Consider the following 21812-nt stretch of genomic DNA (forward strand, 5'->3'; position numbering starts at 1 on the left):
ACTATAAGTATAAAGTCATTTAAAAAATAAAGTACCTTCTTTGCCGTAGTAGCGATGTTAGTTAAGTTAAGAAATATTAAAAGTTCATAAGAAAAAATAAAAGCTTTTAGCAAGAAACCTAATTTTTCATTTTAACAATGTGAAAACATAGAAAACATATTATAAATGTAAGCCACTTAAACATTTTTTTTATTATATTTCGTTTTTGTTATTATTGAATAGTTAACGTATTAAAAAAACTATAAACAAGTTACTATCAAATCTACATGTATATTTTAAAAACAGCTTGAGAAAGGATCAGAGAATCCATTTCACGAGCGATCGCACTCAATCATACTCGAATCATCATAGAAAATGTTCGTCGCAAATCGCATGACAAGTAAAAAATGATTTTCTTTATATTTTAATACCATTTTTACATTATGTAACAGATCCTCCTCGTATAAACAAATCCTCGACGTTCCATTTTCCGGTACGTTTAATAGTCTCTGGTTGAAGATATTCATCAGTCTTTTACATAGAAAATGTGTGGCTTTGATGTAACGTTATGTAAATTCATAAATCATACGTTTTAATATTTAGATTGTAGGGTTAAAATTGAATCAAGACGAAACGACGCATCTTCTCGCAAAAAAATAATCTATCCCGCGCGCAAAATTGCCGGGAATCAAATTTTGGAAAATATCTCGTTATCTCGTCCTCGTCTATAATATATGTTGATGTGTACCCCGTACCTGTATGATATTAAAACAGACTATTATAACTTAAACCTGTCTTCATGATACAATATATTTTACTAACTTACACATAAAAAAACTATTTCAAAACAAATTAAAAAAAAAACCATATTCGATTGCTTAGTAATACAAAATTATGAACTGAGATTTTTTGTAAAATATCTACATCTCATCTATTATTTTTTTATTATAAAAGAAAGAAAAACTAAAATGTCTTTTGCAAAAGCTACTTTGTGACGAGTCGTACTTAATTTCCTTGTTATATGCTCTAACAGATAAACGTGCTGTGCATACTCAAAGGAAACAATCTCGTGCGCTACCGCAAACCGTTTGAGATCAAAATATGTGAGTAAACGAGATTGTTTATGATGTTTCAACAATATCTGCTCAGTGGCTTTGCGGTTTTCTTGATGTGACAACTCGATTTATCTGCTCTTACAAACCGAACATTTGAAATGTATTTCAGTAAACTGGTAACACAATTTAATCTTTACATATTTTCCAATAGATTTCATTACACCATTTCCTTCATACGCTTACTTATGTGCCTTTTTTTTCTCTCAGGTGCCACTTATTCACCCATGTAAGAACAAACCACTGCTTCTTTGAGCTAAAATATATATGAAAAAATAAGTTTCTTCATTAAGGCTATTAAATATCGTTTTATTGTTACATTATGTCTTTATTGTTAATATAAAACGTATATAATGAAATATATTAAATCGAAATGATATACCTATTGCTTAACTTTTATGGCATACTAGCTGTGCCCGCGACTTCGTTCGCGTAGTTGTCGGAAACACTATCATGATTATCGTTTGATTGCTCACGTTGGTTTTTGTTATTATAATCGTCAATAAGATTTAATAATATGTTTTACAGTACTTCAGCGTAGATTATATTTTTAGTTTTATTTTCTTGTGGTAGAAGAACATACTGATTTTGCCCGCAACCCGATCTTGACAACGCGACATATAGTTGGCCGTGTGAAAAGCAGTCTTGACGTAAATCGATTCCTACGTGTTTAAATGTTTGGCCCTGTGATTTATTAATGGTTACGGCAAAAGATAACTTAATGGGAAATTGAATTATTTTAAAATTAAAAGGTAAATCATTTGGAATCATTGGGATGCGAGGTATAAGCACTGTTTGACCAACTGCCGGACCAGTCAAAACTGTTGCAACGATCACGTTATTGCGAAGGAATTTTACTTGAAGGCGGGTCCCGTTACATAAATTTGGTGGTTTAAGATTTCTGAGTAAAATTATCGCAGCACCTATTTTTAACTTCAGGGAATGTGGTGGAAGGCCGCTCGGGTTTAAAGAATTGAGAAACTCTTGTGGGTAATGGACAGCATCTTCTTGATCCATTACATTATCAATAGATGGGTAGGTAGTTATATCGCCTGGAAGTTTGGTTAAAATTAGGTCGTTAATTTCGTCAACGCTACTATTTCTCGCCGCCAATATTGCCCTTTGACACATCCATTGGTAATCTTTATTTTCTATTTCGACGATATTAGGATTAGATGATTTAGATAGATTAGAGGATTTAATATCAAAAGTTTACCACTTTTGATATTAAATCCTCTATGCTAGTCACTTTTTCTCCTAAATCGCGATCAATTTCAATTTTATTTTCAGAATGAGGTACTTTTCCATCTCCTATTAAAAGTAACTTTGAAGGAAAATTTGTACTTCCTCCCCCCAAATGTGCTCTCATATTCGTAGATAGTTTTAAGGTATGGACAAATTTCCATAACGGTGAACTTTTAAGGCAAGACCTTACAATGTCTGCTCTAGTTCCTCTTAAAATTACCGGTAAAGTTTGTCTAAATAAATTACCAACATCTGTGTTTTTATTGCTTATTGTTATACGGTCAATTATGACAACCCTTTTCTTAAACATAAAAGAAATATTGTACAATAGTGTACGATTGCGAATATTTTTTTTGTTAACAATTCGATGCAGGTGTATCGACATCTGGATGTAAGACAAAAGAAAAAGTCAATTGTAAATAAATAAATCACAAACAAAATTCATACTCTGCCAAAACAAACAAAACGTTCAACAGGAAATGTAATAGTAAATCTGAATGACTTTTCTTTGTCTTGGATTAGGAGAAAAGTTCATGAATTGTAATACCTGACGGTAGACATGTTTGCTTAAACACTCAATTTTGATTCCAATTTTCTGTCATTATATAGGACCACTATGTACGTATAGGGTTTAAAAAAACATCAAGAAGAAGTGTATTTATCGATAGACCAGATTTACAAATTTGGAGTATATCATATATTTACAAACCTACCTTGGCTGACACCGCCTCCAAAAATAACAATAATTTTAACTATAATATATTATCGTAATAACTTTGCTGACTTTTAAATAGTCTAAATATTTTTAATTTCATTTTACATAGTTTAAATCTAAAAAATATTGTGATCATTGTTTGTTATTCATAGGTTTGTGTTAAGTTAGATTTAAAGTGGGTAGGTACATACTTATCTCCCTGCGTGGAAACACAGAACGTACCTACATATTGGTAAGTAGAATAAGTTACTTGATTATTAAGTTGTAGAATAATAAGCAATTATTTTTTACTTTTTAGAGCATATTATTTTTTTTCTTTTTTGAAGTCGGTTTTTTTTTGTCAAAATTTTTGTTTCTAAAAGATTCGGCCGAGTATCGCTAACGTGCTCCTTAGAATTGTTCCGTTCCCTTCCGTACCGTTACTTTGTCATGGATCCTATGCTCAGAACCTTACCAAACTTTCACCATAGTACCCTTGAAGTATATCCTTTATAAAAAGAATCATTAAAACTGGTTGGCACAATTTTGAGTTATTCACCTATTTATCGCGCACATACATAATGCACATTTAAGACTTATATCGTTTTCATAAGGATACCATCATCGTAACAGGATAAAATTAAAATGGGGCCCCACGGGGAGCACTACCTTTCAAACAAAAAAAATTTACGCACGCATCGAAAGTCCATAAATGTGAATAATTTTCCCCGTTTTTGCAACATTTCTCACTGTCGCTGCGCTCCTATTGGTCGCAGCGTAATGTTATATAGCCTAAAGCCTTCCTCTATAATTGGACTATTCAACAAAAAAAGAATTTTTCAAATCGGACCAGTAGTTCCTGAGATTAGCGCGTTTAAACAAACAAACAAACAAACTCTTCCGCTTTATATATTAGTATAGATATCTTAACAATAATTTTTAATCTAATAATCACAAAATATTACTTCGACGAAATTATATCAAATATCGATTGTATGAGTTGATACTTAATTTAATATTATATTCATGAATTAAACCAGTTTTATAAGGGAAGTCAAAAAAAAAAAGGTATTTTATATTGGAAATACTGTTTATACTGTTTTGGATACAAAACAGTATAAACAGTATTTCCAATATTCCAGGAAGCTTCTGAAGCAATTTCATGTATTCATAGGAATGCCAAGAATATTAATCGAAATAGATCGGGCATATCTCACATAACGTAATTTTTAACATTAAATTAGTTTTATTAGGTAGCACTTAGCATATATTTTATTTTATTAAATAATTCTTCGTTATTTTTGTCGTTTGTTGTTATTTTTTCTTTGAACATAATAATGCTTGAGATCGTCATAAAAAATACCTCAAGAATTGCTCCTTAACCTTGAAGTTTTCTCTTTCTGTAGAGTCCTGTTAATATTTTATTTATGAGTACATCGACTCTGTGAATTTATTTGTACAGATGTGAAATGAAAAAGATTTCTTTATTTTTACTGCGATAGTCAAAGGGAAATAAGAACAGACACCTAACATAAAATTACCAAGTTAAAAAAAGTTTTAAATAAAAAATTTTTAATTCAAAATAAAATTAAAGTATAACAACTAACAGTACCTACACTGGAACTACTATTTTAATGAAAAATATTGGTTACAACACTTTTTATTGGGCACTTATTTAGTGCCTGATTGTTTCTAGTAAAGTGTATTACATATTATAGGTTTAATAATTATAAGTTTCTTATAATAATCTTACTCCTAATAAAGAGTAAGTAACATTTGCTTTAGATGTGTAAACTACAGGAGCTAATAGTAACCTATATTTGAAAAATTTTATGAAATTGGTAAATTAGATTAAGGTATTGAGGTAAATTTAATTATGTATGCTATTGTAAGCTCTTAAATAACTGATAATAATACTAATACTTTGAGTATTAAAGCCGCTTCATCCATCAACCATAATATGTACTCCTTGCAATATTCGTAAAATAAGGATCACATTTTTTTAAGTCAAAAATTGATAAGGAGTCGTTAACCAGACAAATTGGACTTTAAAATTTGAGTGTTTTGGATTTTCACATATAACTCGAAAACTATAATCTTATCGTACAAAAAACTCGCAACATTATGGCTACAAGTTTTAATTTTTGTAAAAGTGTCTAAAACAAGACTAAGAACTTAAAGTCTACAAGGAAGTTATTTTGCGCCAAGATCAACGCTTAGCTCAATTTAGTCTAGTGAGGTTCTGAGGTTTTATGGTTTTATAGGAAACTCTTTAAGCATTCGTCGAATGGGCTATAAGTTGTTATAAATTTTACTTACAAAATGTCCATTTTATAAAACCTAAGCAAAATAATTACGCCACAAGAAACTAGCAAAGCATTTTTCGTTTTTAAATCATAAAATACTATTACCGTCATATTTCTTAAAAACACTTTCATTAATTATTATATTTGAAAAAAAAAAATATAATTTCCTAGTTACGTTTCAATTTGTTTTCGACCACAGTGCTATAATTTAAGCTTTAATTATGTACATTCTATAAAATTTTATCTAAGACTAAAAGTAGATTCTATATGATGTAATGATTCCATTAATATCCAAAACTTATATTCATTTAACACTTAATAATTTAAAAATTTAAGTGGCTTATTTTATCATCTGTATTATTCTGACGTTAGTTTTCGAACGCATTAGTTGATTTTGACAGTTCGCAGCTGAATGTTTGCCGAACGAGTTTCATTAAGAATTTTGTATCATACAACCAAAATTACAGTAATTTCAATAAACAAATATAATTTACAAGTTTAATTAATGCAATCAAACAAACCATAATACGTTTATACAAACATTTTCAAACATAATTACAATATGATCCAGGTAACTGCCATTGTTTATCGACATTAATAAGTGCGATTCATCGACAGATTGTGTACATAATTTTAAGCGATACACTTTCGACCTGTGCTCCTTTCTAATATACTATGATCAATTTGAGAAATATTAGCATAAATAAATGGAATGATTGACGCTAGGTAATAGGTTGACATTTTCCAATATGGCTCACTTCAATCTATCATTTACGGGAAGATAGATATACTTCGATTTCTGCATATATATAAATGGACTGTTTGTTTTTCATATTATTAATGCGAATCTATTAACAAAATTTGTACATGAATTTCTTTTGGAAACGTAATTCATGAGATACTTAAAATAAAAGTAATGTCTTGTAATTAGTTGTTATTCAAATTAGAAACTAAACAACTATTCGTATAATGTTTATTTTTCAGATTTCTTCGTTCTTTCCTTCATCTTTTTTCATAAATTAAGAAGGTAATAAAAATTTCTTACATAATAACTTTGTTTTTATAAAGAAATCAAACTCGAATTACTAACATCTTTTTTTACCAACGAAATTTTCCAATGAGATTTTGTATTTTAAAATATTGTAAATTTATGAATACAAATCAAACCTTTCGTAGGTAATGGATCCAGTGTTAGATAATGAATGGCTTGGATCCAAGAATGATGCAGTTGATGAAGCCCAAAATGTGGGCAATGTTGTCAGAAGTTGGCAATGGAGGGAGAGAGGAATTGACCCCTTAAATTCCCCTCCCAACAAGACTGTACTTGAAAATGTCGCTGAGGACATACTTGTTCAAAAACCACTTAAAATAAGAGTAAGTCTTAATATATATTATAATACATATAATTACTAAGAATCGAGACTAAGGTTTTACTATGTTCAAAACAACATTATTGCATAATATGTATGTTCCTCGCTTATAGGAAATTATTTTAACAAATTAAAAATAAAACTTGTGCTGGTTTCTGTTAAATGATAGCAATGAGATATCAAGTACCTAAAATTAATGCCTTAAATATATTTGAAATGAACGGCCGGTTACTATTTCTGGCAAATAAACTTGAATATCAGATGTGTAATTAAAGATTTTTCTTTTCATAAACATTTCTTTGAGTAATGAAAAATAGCTGCATATTCTCTACGTTGGCTAATATGGTTTGAAGGTTGATTCATTATGCTGCTTCAATGGCGTTTGGTATACGTACACATGTGGCAGCGTACCATCTGCCATATACAAATACACTTGTAATGTTTTCCTTCACAACTGAACATGAGATGAATTATAAATACAAAATATGCATATGAAAACTTACCTTGGTTCAAACCCGCCATAGGTTAAGATTAACCTGTTCCAGCCGTAGTACCAAATTTTCTTTAGGAAGTATAAAATATAACATAATTTAAAAATAACCCAAAAATACATAAAGAAATGCCTAAAAAGGAGATTCTTTATGTAGTCAATGTGTTTCCCAATCATGGAAACCAAGATTTGATATTAAACTGCATCTCTCACTCGCCTTCAATTTGGAACATATGAATACAAAATATGGCAGGTTGGTGGAAGAATAGCTGATGCATGAGTGGTACATATCTAGATAGCATTGCATAAATCTCTATTGCCAAATGGTTATATAGATAGCTATTATGACATTGCTCAGCTAATCCCATTATGTTTAGAAGTATGTAAATACAGATTATATAAAATATTATTTATAAATAAAAGTCAGTTGTGTCAGTGATTTTTGACATTCCTTATACAATAAGGGACAAAGCTTTTTATGCGAAGTTCTTCGTTTTTGTAGTTAAAAATGGGTAATCCCTGTGGTCTCTTTTTTTGTTTATGTGTAACTAATTTACCTTAGCTGTGACCAAATTTAAATATTAAACCATATATGGAACAATCAAATTATACAAAAAATCAACAATTCATAAACAATGTCAAAGTGATATTGCATTGGGTACATGGCTCGTGTCAAAATAAGTTCTTAATCAGTCGACTTCGTAAGCCATAAAGCGTTACTTACAGATTTTTATTATACATTATTGATTAAATAAAATTACGATTAATATTTATTTTCAAATACATTATGAGACCAAAATAAACATATATAACCTTTGTATTTTATGACTAGTTGTATATTTAAGAATAATATAAATGTATATATAAGTATCATATCTATAGTATGATTCGTCGTTATGGAAATTCATATTGTACTTTTTAATTTTTTACAATGTCAATCAGTTTTAAATAAACAGTAAACAGCATGGTAGGACAAGCTCCTCCAGTTCTTACCACACACACATAGAACTATAAAAAATTATATTTAAATGTTACATAATAATCTAATGAGCATGAAGTAAATAATCAGTTACGAAAATTTATATTGTAATTTGTTATATTATACATAAATGAAAATTAATTTTAATTACAGTGTTGCGATTTACCAGGATATCCAAGATCAACTTATCTCATGGTATTTAGTCCAGATGGGTAAGTACTTCATGTAAACTAATAATATTTTATTGTGGTACCTTAATTCTTCTTACAATTTGTCATATTGTGAAGCGACATTTTTTGAGTAAACTGGCATGTTTTAAAGTAAATTTCAAGACAAGAATCAGTTTCAGTCTTTAAATACCCTACTTGGTGTATATAGCATATGATTTAGTCTTAATTCATATACGGGCTCATAGTACCACTATTATAATTGGTTAGTACTTGCCAGCATTTTTATGAGATTGAATATTAAGATAATAAATTTTCTATAGCATATTCTAAAAAAAAAGGAATAGGTATGCCTATTCCTTTAACAATCCTTCGATTTATATATTCCAAGCTTTTAGCTAATAATTCTGACGTATTCTTCTTTTAATAGTTCGTGATTAATGATTTTATTTAAAATATCCATATCCACTCTAATTTTGCTTCCAAAGTTCCGATAACAACTTCGCCGACATTCAAAACGCCTTATTCATGAATGCATAATACCATAGATTCTTTAAGATATCAACTAAAACGACATTATGTCAATTCAAAGTCTAAGTTGTTTTCGTTTACTCTAACTGACATTCCAATAGACTATACATCAAAATTCAATTGTATTCATTTATTGTGTAATGTTCTGAACCAATAGATGTCCTTGCTTAATAATACGACATTTTATAGCATTTTGTTAATATATTTGTATATGTTGTACTATGAACAAAAATATATTATATATATAAACTAATTACTTCTTTGCTTGCTAAAATTTTGTTAGTAATTAGAGTGTTTGTATTAATAATACATAAAAATAGTAAAATTAGTGGGTACTTTACTGAATTAGACATTTTTCTAAATATTAAAAAACCATTAAAAATTAACAATACAGATTGTCCACGAAAGGGACCACTGCTGCACTAAGGTCTCCTCTTCTTATTAGGAGACGGTAATAAAATACTATGATTTGTGGAAATTGAAAGAATTTCCCCATTTTCCAGTACTTAAATCTATCTAATTAAATGAAAAAAATAAGTGAAAGTCTAAGGATATAATTTTAGTACATCCTAAACTATGAACGACAAATACTGTTAATGTCAAGGTATAAAATGAATATAATCAGCCCGATTAAAAGTTAAATCTATCACTGGTTGTGTGGATTGTAGTATCTAGAATCAACAAAAAACAACATTGTTTTAGTAAATATACATATTTATTATTACTATTTATAACTAAGATACAAATTTAAGGAAAATAATATCTATTTTCCATGTTTTTAGAACTAAAGTTGCATCTACACATGGAAACCACAATGTATATGTATCAGAGTTGGCAAGTGGCAAACATGTTAGAATATTGAAAGGTCATCCACGAACACCGTGGTGCATTGCATTTCATCCTTCCCATCCTCAACTAATAGGATCAGGTTGCCTGGGTGGTCAAGTGAGAGTGTGGGATATATCTAGTGTAAGCTATTTCACACATTTTCTACCAGATTTAAAGCATGCACCTAACTTATCTTATCCAATAGATCTTAAACAATTAAAATTATTAAATCAATTTGGTATGAAACAAAGAATTATTAGATTTTTTTTTTTTTTTTAATATACAGATAATAAATGTAATCTACATGTAGTTCATTATAAATTTTTAAGTGGCACATTATGTACAGGGTGGCAGTGAAGTTTGGAACGTAAGAAATGAAACAGTCATAGCTTCTATAGCATTCCATCCTAGAGAACAATTATTAGTGATTGGTACATACAATGAACTCTACTTTTGGGATTGGAGTCAACCCGCACCTTTTACCAAAGTTTCTACGAATAATATTAACGAGAAAGTCAGGTAATGGAAAAAATCAATAAAGAAATTGAAATATTAATCAAGACATACTTCTGTAAGAATTCATAAGTCCAGATAAAAATTAAAGTTTCTATTTATTTTTATTTCAGATATGTGGCTTTTGATTCTCTCGGTTATAAACTAATAACAGGAATATCATTGAGAGCGACGGTTGCAGGAATGAGCAGCTCTGTTCTGCAACAAAATTCAACGTTAAATCCTGCAAACAACCAAAGCAATGTAAGAAGAGACGACACTGACAACAGTCCAGGAAACAACAGGCCTCAGGACAATTCTGGTTCCACACAGGATATTATTGTGAATTCTTATCAGAATTTAGTGCAAAGATACGATAGCCTAGTGAGGAATTATCAACGGCTCTTTATGGTCCGGCACAGACTAACAGTCACCCCACCTCCACCTAGCACGGTAGATAACTAAATATTTTCATGTAAAATAAAAAAAAATCTATTACATAGTTTCAATATAACACGGATGTTTAAAATTGAAGTTTTTGTGCAACAATTATAAATCTACAAGTTTAATGTACTAGTTAATTTTTAAATTTTGTAGATGGACCGCGGCACGGACCCCATGGAAACGGATCCGTCGCCGGAAGCAAACAGTTTCACTCGAACAGCACAAACATCTCAAACATCACAATCATCTACGACGCACACGACGAACGAAGAAGGTAACATACAAATAAATTAAATATATAACAAAAATTATCGGTGGTGGTAGTGGCTGTAGATCAATCTGGGCGGATGCCACCTACTGCCTACTGGGTTGCAGGGTGAGTGGACCAATGTTATATCGATTACAAGAGTCATAATATCTTAAAGCAATGTACGAAATGTTCTATAATTTCTGATATTAACGTAAAAAGCAAATGAGAATTTATAACACGTTCATATTAAGAGCTATGTTATTTTATAAATCTTGTGATTTATAATCTGAGATGTCACCATAACATCAAAATATATTGAACTAATATGTTCCATATAATTTGATATAAGTTACTATATAAAATATATAAATTCACGGTAATCGGAAAAAAATGCCAAACCGCCATTGCAGCGCACGGAAATATAAAGTGAAACAAGCTAGCCAGTTGTTAGCTAGTTGTTAGTTAGTTGTTAAAACGTCAATAAAAAAAAATTATAGTGACACCACACCCGACGTATTAATGAAATTACGTGTCGTTTCGCACTATCGAGAATTTGTATTCGCTTTTGTTTCTTCAATTGATCCGTGCGCTGTATATGCTTTTTGCTTTAGGTTTAATAGAAAATTTTAGGTCCAAGCAAAGATTTGCAGATCCAATAATGTGTACAGAGAAGTCAGCGAAATTATGTATCTATCTTTTATAAATAACCTCAATAATTATTTTATGTTGAATTAAAAGGGTAAAAAATAACTGTAGTTCAGTTTAATTGTCACAAGAATAAATCCTTATCAAAATAAGTAACATATTAATTTTAAACATTTTATGTAAATAAATAATATTGCCTTTTACATTTGACAATTCAAACCAGTAGTTTTATTGTAATAACAAGATATTTAAATAAATGCCTGAAAAATACGCAATTCCTATTGCACGGTGCGGTCGAATAAATCGTTTGGCGAATGTTTGTATCTGTACGACGTCAGGCCTTATATATTGATTTGTTTACAGAAAACCCGCCTTCAAGTTCTTCTAATAATACACAAGAGAATACTGAAAATGACGATGGAGAAGGAAGTAGCCGTCTCCTTAATCTTGACGCCTTGTCTTTTGACAGTGGCCCTTCTAGGTAAAGCATTAAAGATTTAATGGAAAAATATATCAATTTCATAAACACATGGATTTTCTATTTCTTTTTATATTTTTTTTACAGGGAGCGTAACTTAGACCGTCACGTACATTCCTTGTTTGGATCACGACCTTCTGCATTCCACCCTCTTAATGATAACCCTGGAAGATCGTTCCGAACAGTTGATCAAAACGAAAGAGCGTCTAGACTTTTGCCGAATCCTTTTTCATCGACCAGTGGGTCACACCGGCCAAGCATAATTTCATTCACAAGCAGTCCATCGACACAAACAACTGATAATGTTCCCAATACATCGCGTACAAGTATATTTCCAGCTTATAGACCAGATTCTCCATCGATCCTGGACTTGTCACCGCGCAGATGGAGTGGTAGCCGGCGAATTTTTGTTTCAGTGCCAAACGAGAACTCGTCAACTCTCACAGACAATGTTTCTCCTACAAACAATCCGCCCGTACAGGAAACACCTGTCGCTTCTACAGCTAATTCTACACAAAGGCCATCCACCTCGTACTCTTCTTCGCAAACCCAGTCTTCTACTTCTGCACCCGTTGATGCACAAACCATCAACGAAAGTCTCGATTTGATACGAGATATTTTAAGAGATTCTGGGACAAGACTATTGAACTTGATTACAAATATGTCACTTTCGACGTTGGCCAGCGTCGAGGAAGAGCTACCTCGCCGTACTAGGACGACTCGGACACAAGCAGACAACAACAATGAAGGAGAAAGTCCGCGAGAGACACCACCACGTGCTCGAATTTTTAGCTCGCACTTACGTCCTGGATTCCTATCAACTAGCTCTGAATCAGACAGTGATCAGTCTCCAGAAGTAAATATTTTTAGAACTAGGAATTCTACATTTAGAGAAGATGACACAACAGAAACAGAGAGACCTCCTGCAGAACCTTCGACTTCTACAGCTCCTGAGAGACCTCTAAATCCCACAGATAGGCTTGTTTTCGACCTTGACGATTCCAGGACGCAAAATGCTAATTCTGAGACAGGTGGCATAAATGTTTCAGCAAACAGCAGCCGATTTCGTGTTCGGACACAAAGTAACACTCCAAGTGAGGGCCCGAGTACAAGTAATACTGAAGGCCCGAATGCCCAAGAAACACAATCTCAAAACAATACCAGTGAATTCAACCCCAACAGGCCGTCTACTAGCAGAGACAATTTTTGGGCTAACGGTTGCGTAGTACCACCGGATGAGGCGTTTAGAAAAGTAAGAGCTGGTGTAAGTGCATTGCAGAAGCATACCATGCAACTCACTAACATGTGGCTGCGAGGTAATCGAACCACGATGCCAGAGTTACGTAATATGTGGGAGAACCTACGCAGAAGGATATTAATGTTACATAGAGAAACTGGTCGTCAAGACTTGCCGAGTTATTATACCAGGTCACTTTTAGAAAGATGTATGATGCTAACTGAAATGACGGATAATGTTACCCGTGGCTCTAGCAGAAGCGCGAGACCCGCAGGCAATAGTAATCAAGGAAATTCTGAGAGCAATAGAAATTCGGAACCTGTTCGAGATGAACCATCTACTTCAGAAACTACAACTGTTCCTGCCGAACCCGAACAAAGTACTTCAAGGGAAAATACAAATGACAATCGGCAGCCACAGACAAGTAGAACTTCTCAAACCAGACCTAATATTCGTTCGTCTCCGTCGCTTAGGAGAAGATTACAGTCTAGTTATAGATGGAGGCCAGAAGATGAACTGAGACGACGATCAAGAAATTCCGCTGCGAACCGATTGTCTAATAGATATTCAAACAGACCGCGAAGGGATTTTGCAAGAGCTATAGAAATAAGCGCGACAAGACATGAAATACGTATGCGAGCGATGCAAGTGCTCTCTGTTATGTTTAACATGATGATGATGTGTTTGGAGGAGCGAGGCTTAAGTCAATTAATTATAAATATGTTACGTACTTTAAAAAAGGCATTAGCACTCACATGCTTAATGTTAATGACAAATAGAAACAACGGGCGGGCCAGTAACAATGCTTCACCGCAACGCGTGGATTCTTTGAACGTCATCCGCTTGGAAAATGTTGATCACACTGGCCCTGTTAACGTAGATGGTCCTGATGAATCACCACACCAATCAATTGCTAGTGAAACAGAAGAAGATCGTTTGCAAAGCAATGCTAATAAACGTATGAAAAGAGAAACATCACCAACTGCTCAACCGACACCAGTTGATAATAGTGCAAGGGACAATACAAATCAACCTGCCCCAATTATATCTCAAAGTAGCGCAATCCAAGCGTGGAGTAATCGTCTCGCTGTACAGATCGCCGCTGCCAATAGAAATAATTCAGCGACTGCTAGGAACAGACGTGAATTATATATTGAAAGTAGGCGACTTAAAGCTTTGCATAAAACAAATCCAAACGCTCATCCTATGATTAAAAAGAAGGCACTTCCTCCGGCGTCCACTTACAGAATTCCAACACTGCGTTTATTACCTAGTAGAAGAATTCCTAGGACTTTAATTGCCTCAAGGAATTCTCAGAGCACAGAACCCGTAGCCGGCCCTTCCCGTATTCTCTCTGGTAATGACGGTGAACCAAGCGGTCCATCGCGATTGCCCCCTGACGTTATGAATGAATTCGAGCATAGAATAAATTTAATACGAATGGCACACATGCAAGCGGTTAGATTACGAAATGCCGCACGGAGCCGGTTTCGACGTCTTCAAACGATTCGCTTGTATACTCCATCCTCGGTTCGCGAAATGTTTACTTTACAGCCGGATAATGAAAACCCGCACGAGAACAGATCTCCTTTACAAAGTAATTCGGACACCAATCGTCGTTCTTTCACTTCGTACGACTACAGACCTCATATTCTAACTCGAGAACGCATTTTCTCTAGAGGATCTGCTAACAGGCCCTCTCAAGAGTCTGGTGAATTCCATGCGGTCATAACCAATGCCTCGGTACCGTTGATGCAAGTTGGTGATCTCAGTATCAACAATCCCGACGCTCAAGGAAATCAAAACCAGAGGCTACCGAGAATCCATGAGTATTTGCAACCGATAATACTTGCTCAAGTGAGTACTTTTGATTTGTATAAAACAACACGGACGTCGGTCTTAGTGCAGATCTTTACAAACGTTAAACTTATTGTTTCACCAGAATGCTATGGTGGTGGACGACGAGGGAAATGCTGAAGGCGGTGGAGGAAGCGGTGGTGCTGGTGGAAGGGCCCCCGGGGGTGGGGGACCAGGTGGAGGAGGAGGGCTAGGTGGAGTTCGGCGTATGACTGGTATGGCGGGACTGCTGGATGCGGGAATCATCTCCGAGGCGCTCCCCGCGTCGTCGCATCGGGTGCAAGCCTGGGATTTCACTACGGGTAACACTCCGGATATCGCAGATAGTAAGTGTTCGTTTAATATAAAATATATAAGAAATTTAATATACATTATATAAAATATATAAGAAAGAGAGTCCGATCATACACTGTCGACACTAAATTAATGTTATCCTGAAAAATACTGCAAAAAATCATTGAACTTATGAAAATGTTTAGGTTCAAAAAATGTGGTGGTTCAGAGGTGCAGAATACACAATGACGCTAGCATCGACATATCCAAAGACGGAAGGCTCCTGGTCGCCTTGCTTCCAGTGCCTCGAATCAGAAATACTAATCACTGGTTAGGTGAGTTCGTTTAAGGAATTTTATACTTTGCTTATTCTATTACTGTCGTGAGTAAAGCAAGTTTTTATATAAAATAGTAACTACCGCTTCCACGTCGCTTAATGGTTAGGCAGCCATCGAGCATTTCTATATATGACTTGCTTACGTTAGCTTCCATCTGAACTTTTATCGCTGGCGATTGTTCAATAGCAATCGTTTTTGTCCAGTTGATTAAGGACAGACATAGAGAGGCAACTTATTCAATATATAAAACAACGGTACTAAAATATTTGTCGCGGTTGTCTTGGGGCTGATGGTCAAAATCATTCTGCAACAAAGAAACAACTTAAGGCAGACCGCCAGGGTTATGCGTTATCGCGGGATGTTGTTATGAACTTTACTAAGTAATTTGCTCATAATTGTAGTTGCGTGCATTCGATTCGGCGTGACTCCCGGAAAACGCAAAATAATTGGCAAACATTTTGATGACTTATGAACAGACTTGGAACCGGAATATTTGAAATTTGATTTGGAATCAATCCTTTCAAATAATATAAAATAATCCTCGCTCTTTATCTGCATTTTGTTATTTTATTAAATTTGTTATTTATAGTGTTATGGTGTCTTTATATTAAAATGACATTTAAAGAAAGCCAGCTTAATCGCAGGAACATATGATGACGTAACGTCTTATCATTATACGGCGTAATGACTGTTAGGAATAGTTAATATGCACTCTTAGTAAAACATCGACAACCCTCTAAATTTGAAAAGTAATAGTTATTGTAAAAAAATCCTTTATTCCGATACTACAACTAAAAGGTTACAGATTTAAGACAGTGTTGCAAAATCATCGACAATTTGACTATCGATAGTCGACTCATAGGGAGCTATCGATACTATCGATAGTATTGACACGTGACGATACTATCTATAGACAATACATTGTCTATAGATAGTGGACCATCGATATGCTATTTTCTCTTACTACTTTTCGTTACAATTCTACAGGAATTTCCAAAACATGGTATGTACACTAAGAAATATATCATTAATTACCAAAAATTAGTGATTTTGATTTCGATCAGTGATCAATTAAGAGTGCGAGTAGCTACTGCAGCTCCAACGTTACAAGGGCGGTAGTAACCGAAGCTGCTCATTGCAGGCGTGTACTCGCTGGAGTGGTCGCGCCTGGGCCAGTGCCTGCACACGGCGGTGCTGGAGCAGAGCGCGGTGTCGGTGGCGCTGTCGCCCACGGCGCGCCACCTGGCCGTGGGGCTGGGCTCGCGCCGCTTCACGTCCGCGCCGCACGCGCGCACCAACGTCTTCGCGCTGCTCTACCGCCTCGACCCCCTGGGTGACCTGCTTCTCTTACTATCGCACGCCTGATCTATTCCTGTCGTTCCTTTGTCTCGGTCGCACCTGAGAAACTGTCCAATGACGTAGAAATAAAAATCGTGTAAGGAAAATTTTCTCCTGCATTAAGTCTCTGAAATACCACGGAGTCTATTAACATCCTTAAAAAAACCACTGGCTGCGAGCGACATAGCCTTTGAAAGGCCAACATGTAACAAGAATTAAAGTTCAATTAAAATTCAACAAAGCAGTCAGTGATCCTATAATTTCGATAGTGATTTTTAGTTAGCTTTCGATTTGTTCGATTTTATTCGTTAGTCCGCCGTGCCTTACAAACTCGGCCGAATATTTATTTATAGAGAAATTGAGTGTACCCGTTACCCGCTCGATTTAAAATTAATAGGATAAAATTAATATAAATACATTAATAGGATAATCTTGTGTCGCATATACATCTAGCAAAAACCCACAGGCATATTCATAACATCAGACAAATTTTAATCTCATTAAAAACGTCAAACACTTGAAATTAAAAAATAAAACAAAAAACTTTTGCATTTCAGAGAGCTCGAGTCGAACCGGTCTGTCACCTATCAAGGAGTTGGAGCAGACCTGGGAGCACGGTTTTACGAGTCTCAACTGCTTACGATGGGCTCCACAGCCGGGACAAGGACTCGTGTATGCCAACAATACCGGACAACTCATTATTATGAGTTGAACTGACCTAATGTTATAGAGCGCCCTATATTGCGCATAGTTTAGACAATCTATTCGGATTTTCAATTGATAAACGTGCACACTTCATTGTATTCTCTTAACCATTGGCTGCGACTAAACTATGCGATAAGAAATCTATAATGTGCGGTTACGATAACCTCAGCTCGACCTTGTGGTCTCCCATTCGTACCAAATCTCTTCAGCCGTTTACAGTTAGTACGAAAATACATTATAATTTTCTTCTAACACATATCCTCAGAATTTCTTTATCAAACTAACGATTGATTTAAATTTGGAATATTATTAGAAACGGAAACCTAATGGTTCATAATTTTATGATTTGTGAAAATTTAAAATTCTGAGTGTAATTATATTGTATTATTAAAATGAAATCGAATCTATACTTTTTACAAGAAATCGGTTAGTAAAATATAAATTATGTTTTGCGTATAATAATATTTAACAAAATTATATAGATTTAAACGCCTGTTGTAAATTATTGCGGAAGCATTGTACAGTTCATGAAATTAGTGTTCTTAATATGATTGATCTCTTTGTATTATGCGGTCTTAAAATAATTTCATAATATAACACTAGTTTGTAATTATATCTACACGGCAAAATTAGTTTAAGGTTCCTAATTATTTTAAATATCATCATTGGACAACCCTATCACAAAAAGGCTATGGACATTCGCGATAAAATTAACAAAGCACATTTTAATGTCATAGTTACTTAATTTTTTTTTATATTAGTAACGAGGAGTTCAACTGCCATATTTGCTTTTTTTATTTACAATATCTGCCTTCCGAATGCTCCATTACGTTGTATGTATCCCATAACTTCTCATTTCTGTTACAACGAAATTCCTTAGAATTTATATTTGTATGAATGTAATTTATTATAACTACAAATTAATTTTAAAACTTAAATAACTTATTCATATATGAATATTCTTTCGTTTTAGTTTGAACTATAATGTAATATCAAAAGTGAGAGTTCTTTTGTGACTAAAATCGTTTACATGGATCGTCGTTTCTTGACCTTTGGGGTGACCTTCAGTTGGGTCTCAGGGGAGGGCTGCAATTTGATAAATGACAAAGCAGTATATCAAACCTTTTGTTACTGAATGAAGTATTTAATTTACATTAAATGTAAATAATTCCTCCAAGTAACACATAATAAACTAAGAGCTAAAGTATTTTTTATGCGATATAAGGTTTCCCATATAGGGTTTGCGGCGCAAAAAAGGTTAAGTAACGGTGATGAGGAGGATTTTTATAGCAGACGCACTGCTGTACCCCAGACTACAAGTTACATTCACGATATCACTTGTACAGATTTCATTAAACTTATTACAAAGATTTCACAGTTCCGATAGATAACTTCGAATAATTTTGCTCTTGAACTTCGTCTATAAACACGGCTCTTGTGCAATTTTATGAGTATAATAATTTTCACTTCTTAAAAAAAATCTTAGTGTCATATAAATTTGTAGATTTCATATATTATTATTAGATTGTCGTAGAGCCCGCTTCACTTCAAAGTGAATAGCGTAGTACCGTAAGATGTCTGTTTCTCTATTCCGTCTCATAATATCACGAAACTCTAAGTGAATGGTTCGACTTTTACTATATAGGCTAGTGGTATTCATATTTTATTGTAAGTCTAAAGCAGATCAGTTTCCTAAATACTATCCATTTATTATATTAATATATTTTGTAAATAACTTTTTTATTTCTGAAAATAATCAAAATACAATTCTCATGTACATATTATGTATCATTATGTTGTTAATATATATTCAAATATTGATTTTATTTTATTACAAGTTGTACGAAAAGAAAACATTAAAAGAATATTAGAGATTTTATTGGAGTTTAATGTCAAATTATATAAACTATTACCAGTAACAGCTCGTTATTTGTGGATGTATAATTATTTCAAAATTGTAATTGTTTTCAAACATATAAATACAAACTGTAATAAAATAGGGTATAGTACACCAGTTTTTTAAATCCATGTAAATAATATTTCTAAATCTGTATGTGTGCTTAAAGATTTCCCAGTAACTTAATAAGAGTCATTAAATCGCTTGAGTAGAACTAGAATAACTAATATTTTGTGAAAATAATGTACTAAGTTCTAGTTTCTTAGTTACTTCTTATCAAATGAAGTTTCATTTTCATTTCTCTTTTTATAAAATACGCAGTACTTTTCAAATGATATGTACCTTTTGGTTATATATGTATGTAACCTTTTTAAATAAAAATGAATTAAGTTTGACTCAGAGAGACCCCTTTTTAAAGGAATCCTCCTTAATTTTTTAATTATAAAATCGTGCAATACACATAATACAGGAAAAAAATTGTAATACCAATACCACTTTAACTCTGATCGAACAATAACATTAATATTTATAAAATAAAGGTACTATGTCTACGACATTACAACTGACACTGCCCGTATTCCTACTTATCATATATATGTATTTTAATGTTGACAATGTTTTTTTATATATATTTAAGAACTGTATTAAAAATTAAAATTCACCGGCCTAAGACGTGACAGAGATATAATTTTTGGTTTTTATTTTTTTCTATAAAAATAAAAAGCGTTATTGTCATAAACTTAGTCTGTTCAAATCGTTGAAACAAGTGCATTCGTTTTTTAACTTTGTATAACTGTTTAGACACAAAAACCAAAACGAATATCGGATGGAATAAATTGCAGTTTAATGAGTAATGATCCTGTAATTGTTCATTGCAAAGCCGACCGTGAAAATACACAATGAATATCACAATATATTGCATTAAGATAATGTTTTATACCGATATTTATTGCCACATAACTAGAAATTTTACTGTATTATACTTAAGATATAACATAAGCCGAATTTAATAATCATGTATGATGAATTTTATCTCTACAATTTATTTTTATGTCACGATAGTAAAAGAAAATTGTCACACTGTCATTACAAATGCATGAATAAATTCGGCCTTGACTATTATTTACATTAGTAGTTGAAGATCTAGTTTTGTGAATGTTGTTCAAACTAATAATAATAAAATTGAGATTTTATCATCGTTGGTCTATGAAATGCACGTTTCAAAAAACACACAATTAACATTCATTAACTCAGAAACGACACTTTGTACTGTTCCAAAATATATACATAATACCGCAAAAACATTTTACATAGCTAATAATTTATGTCTTATTTTTCATATGTATATATTTTATTTGTATTTTGTGATAAATATGAAATGTTACTTTTTAAAACTATGTTTTATTAACCATAGTTAAGTCAAGGTGTACAGTGGATTGCTTGTCTAATAAAAATTATGACAGTAGAAATTGCAGTGTTTTCATTCATCATCTATTAAATACCGTGAAGGCTAACACGTAATTCTTCCTACAGGCGGTAATAAGCCTGCCGAGATAATCCAAGATTCTGCGGAAAAGGAGGGTAGTACATCAAATAATATAATAGAATTATTTTTCCAAATCAATATACCTTTCACAGCAACGTCAGCAAAATTGTAACTTTTCTAACACATTAAAAATCCTAAAATTTTGTTTGATGCTGTCTGGACATAAAAAGACGTAGAGACTACCAATAATAAGCTCGTCTGGGTAGATACCACCTACTCCTCATATATTCTAACCGCCAAAAACAATACTTAATGTTGTTGTGTAAGAGTTAGCCCTTGCCAAGCCAAATAAAGGCACAATGGGCATAACGTCTTCAAGATTTCGTTTCCAAGGTTGGTGGCGGATCAGCGACGTAAGGAATGGTTAATATTTCTTAGTGCCAATGTCTACGGGTGTTAGTTACGAATTACCATCAGGAGACCTAATTGGCCATCCTATTTTAAATTAAAAAAAAATACACTTAAAGCACAGGCACATGTCTGTTCAAGTTTACTTAATATTTCTTATTAAGTAAAAAATATACATATATTTGTTCTCAAATTTATCCTCAAAATCCTAGCTAAATAATCTCATAGCCGAATTGTACAGTACCTAAGTTGCAACTTAGTTC

At 33.0% G+C, this 21812-nt stretch overlaps 1 protein-coding gene across 1 annotated transcript; it reads left to right on the top strand.

Moving 5' to 3' along the window:
- The first annotated feature begins 5739 nt into the window (after positions 1-5739).
- Positions 5740-21124, top strand: LOC113394356 (uncharacterized). Its single transcript, XM_026631639.2, has 14 exons — positions 5740-5907; positions 6321-6363; positions 6513-6710; positions 8329-8387; positions 9656-9842; positions 10048-10220; positions 10328-10646; positions 10791-10911; positions 11896-12013; positions 12098-15104; positions 15190-15430; positions 15584-15712; positions 16857-17048; positions 17611-21124. Exons 3-14 carry the CDS (start codon positions 6516-6518, stop codon positions 17763-17765), a joined length of 4896 nt encoding a protein of 1631 aa, XP_026487424.2. The 5' UTR covers positions 5740-5907; positions 6321-6363; positions 6513-6515; the 3' UTR covers positions 17766-21124.
- Positions 21125-21812: the final 688 nt, after the last annotated feature.

This window comes from Vanessa tameamea, chromosome 4 (genome assembly GCF_037043105.1).
Source record: "Vanessa tameamea isolate UH-Manoa-2023 chromosome 4, ilVanTame1 primary haplotype, whole genome shotgun sequence".
NCBI classification, from domain to species: domain Eukaryota; kingdom Metazoa; phylum Arthropoda; class Insecta; order Lepidoptera; family Nymphalidae; genus Vanessa; species Vanessa tameamea.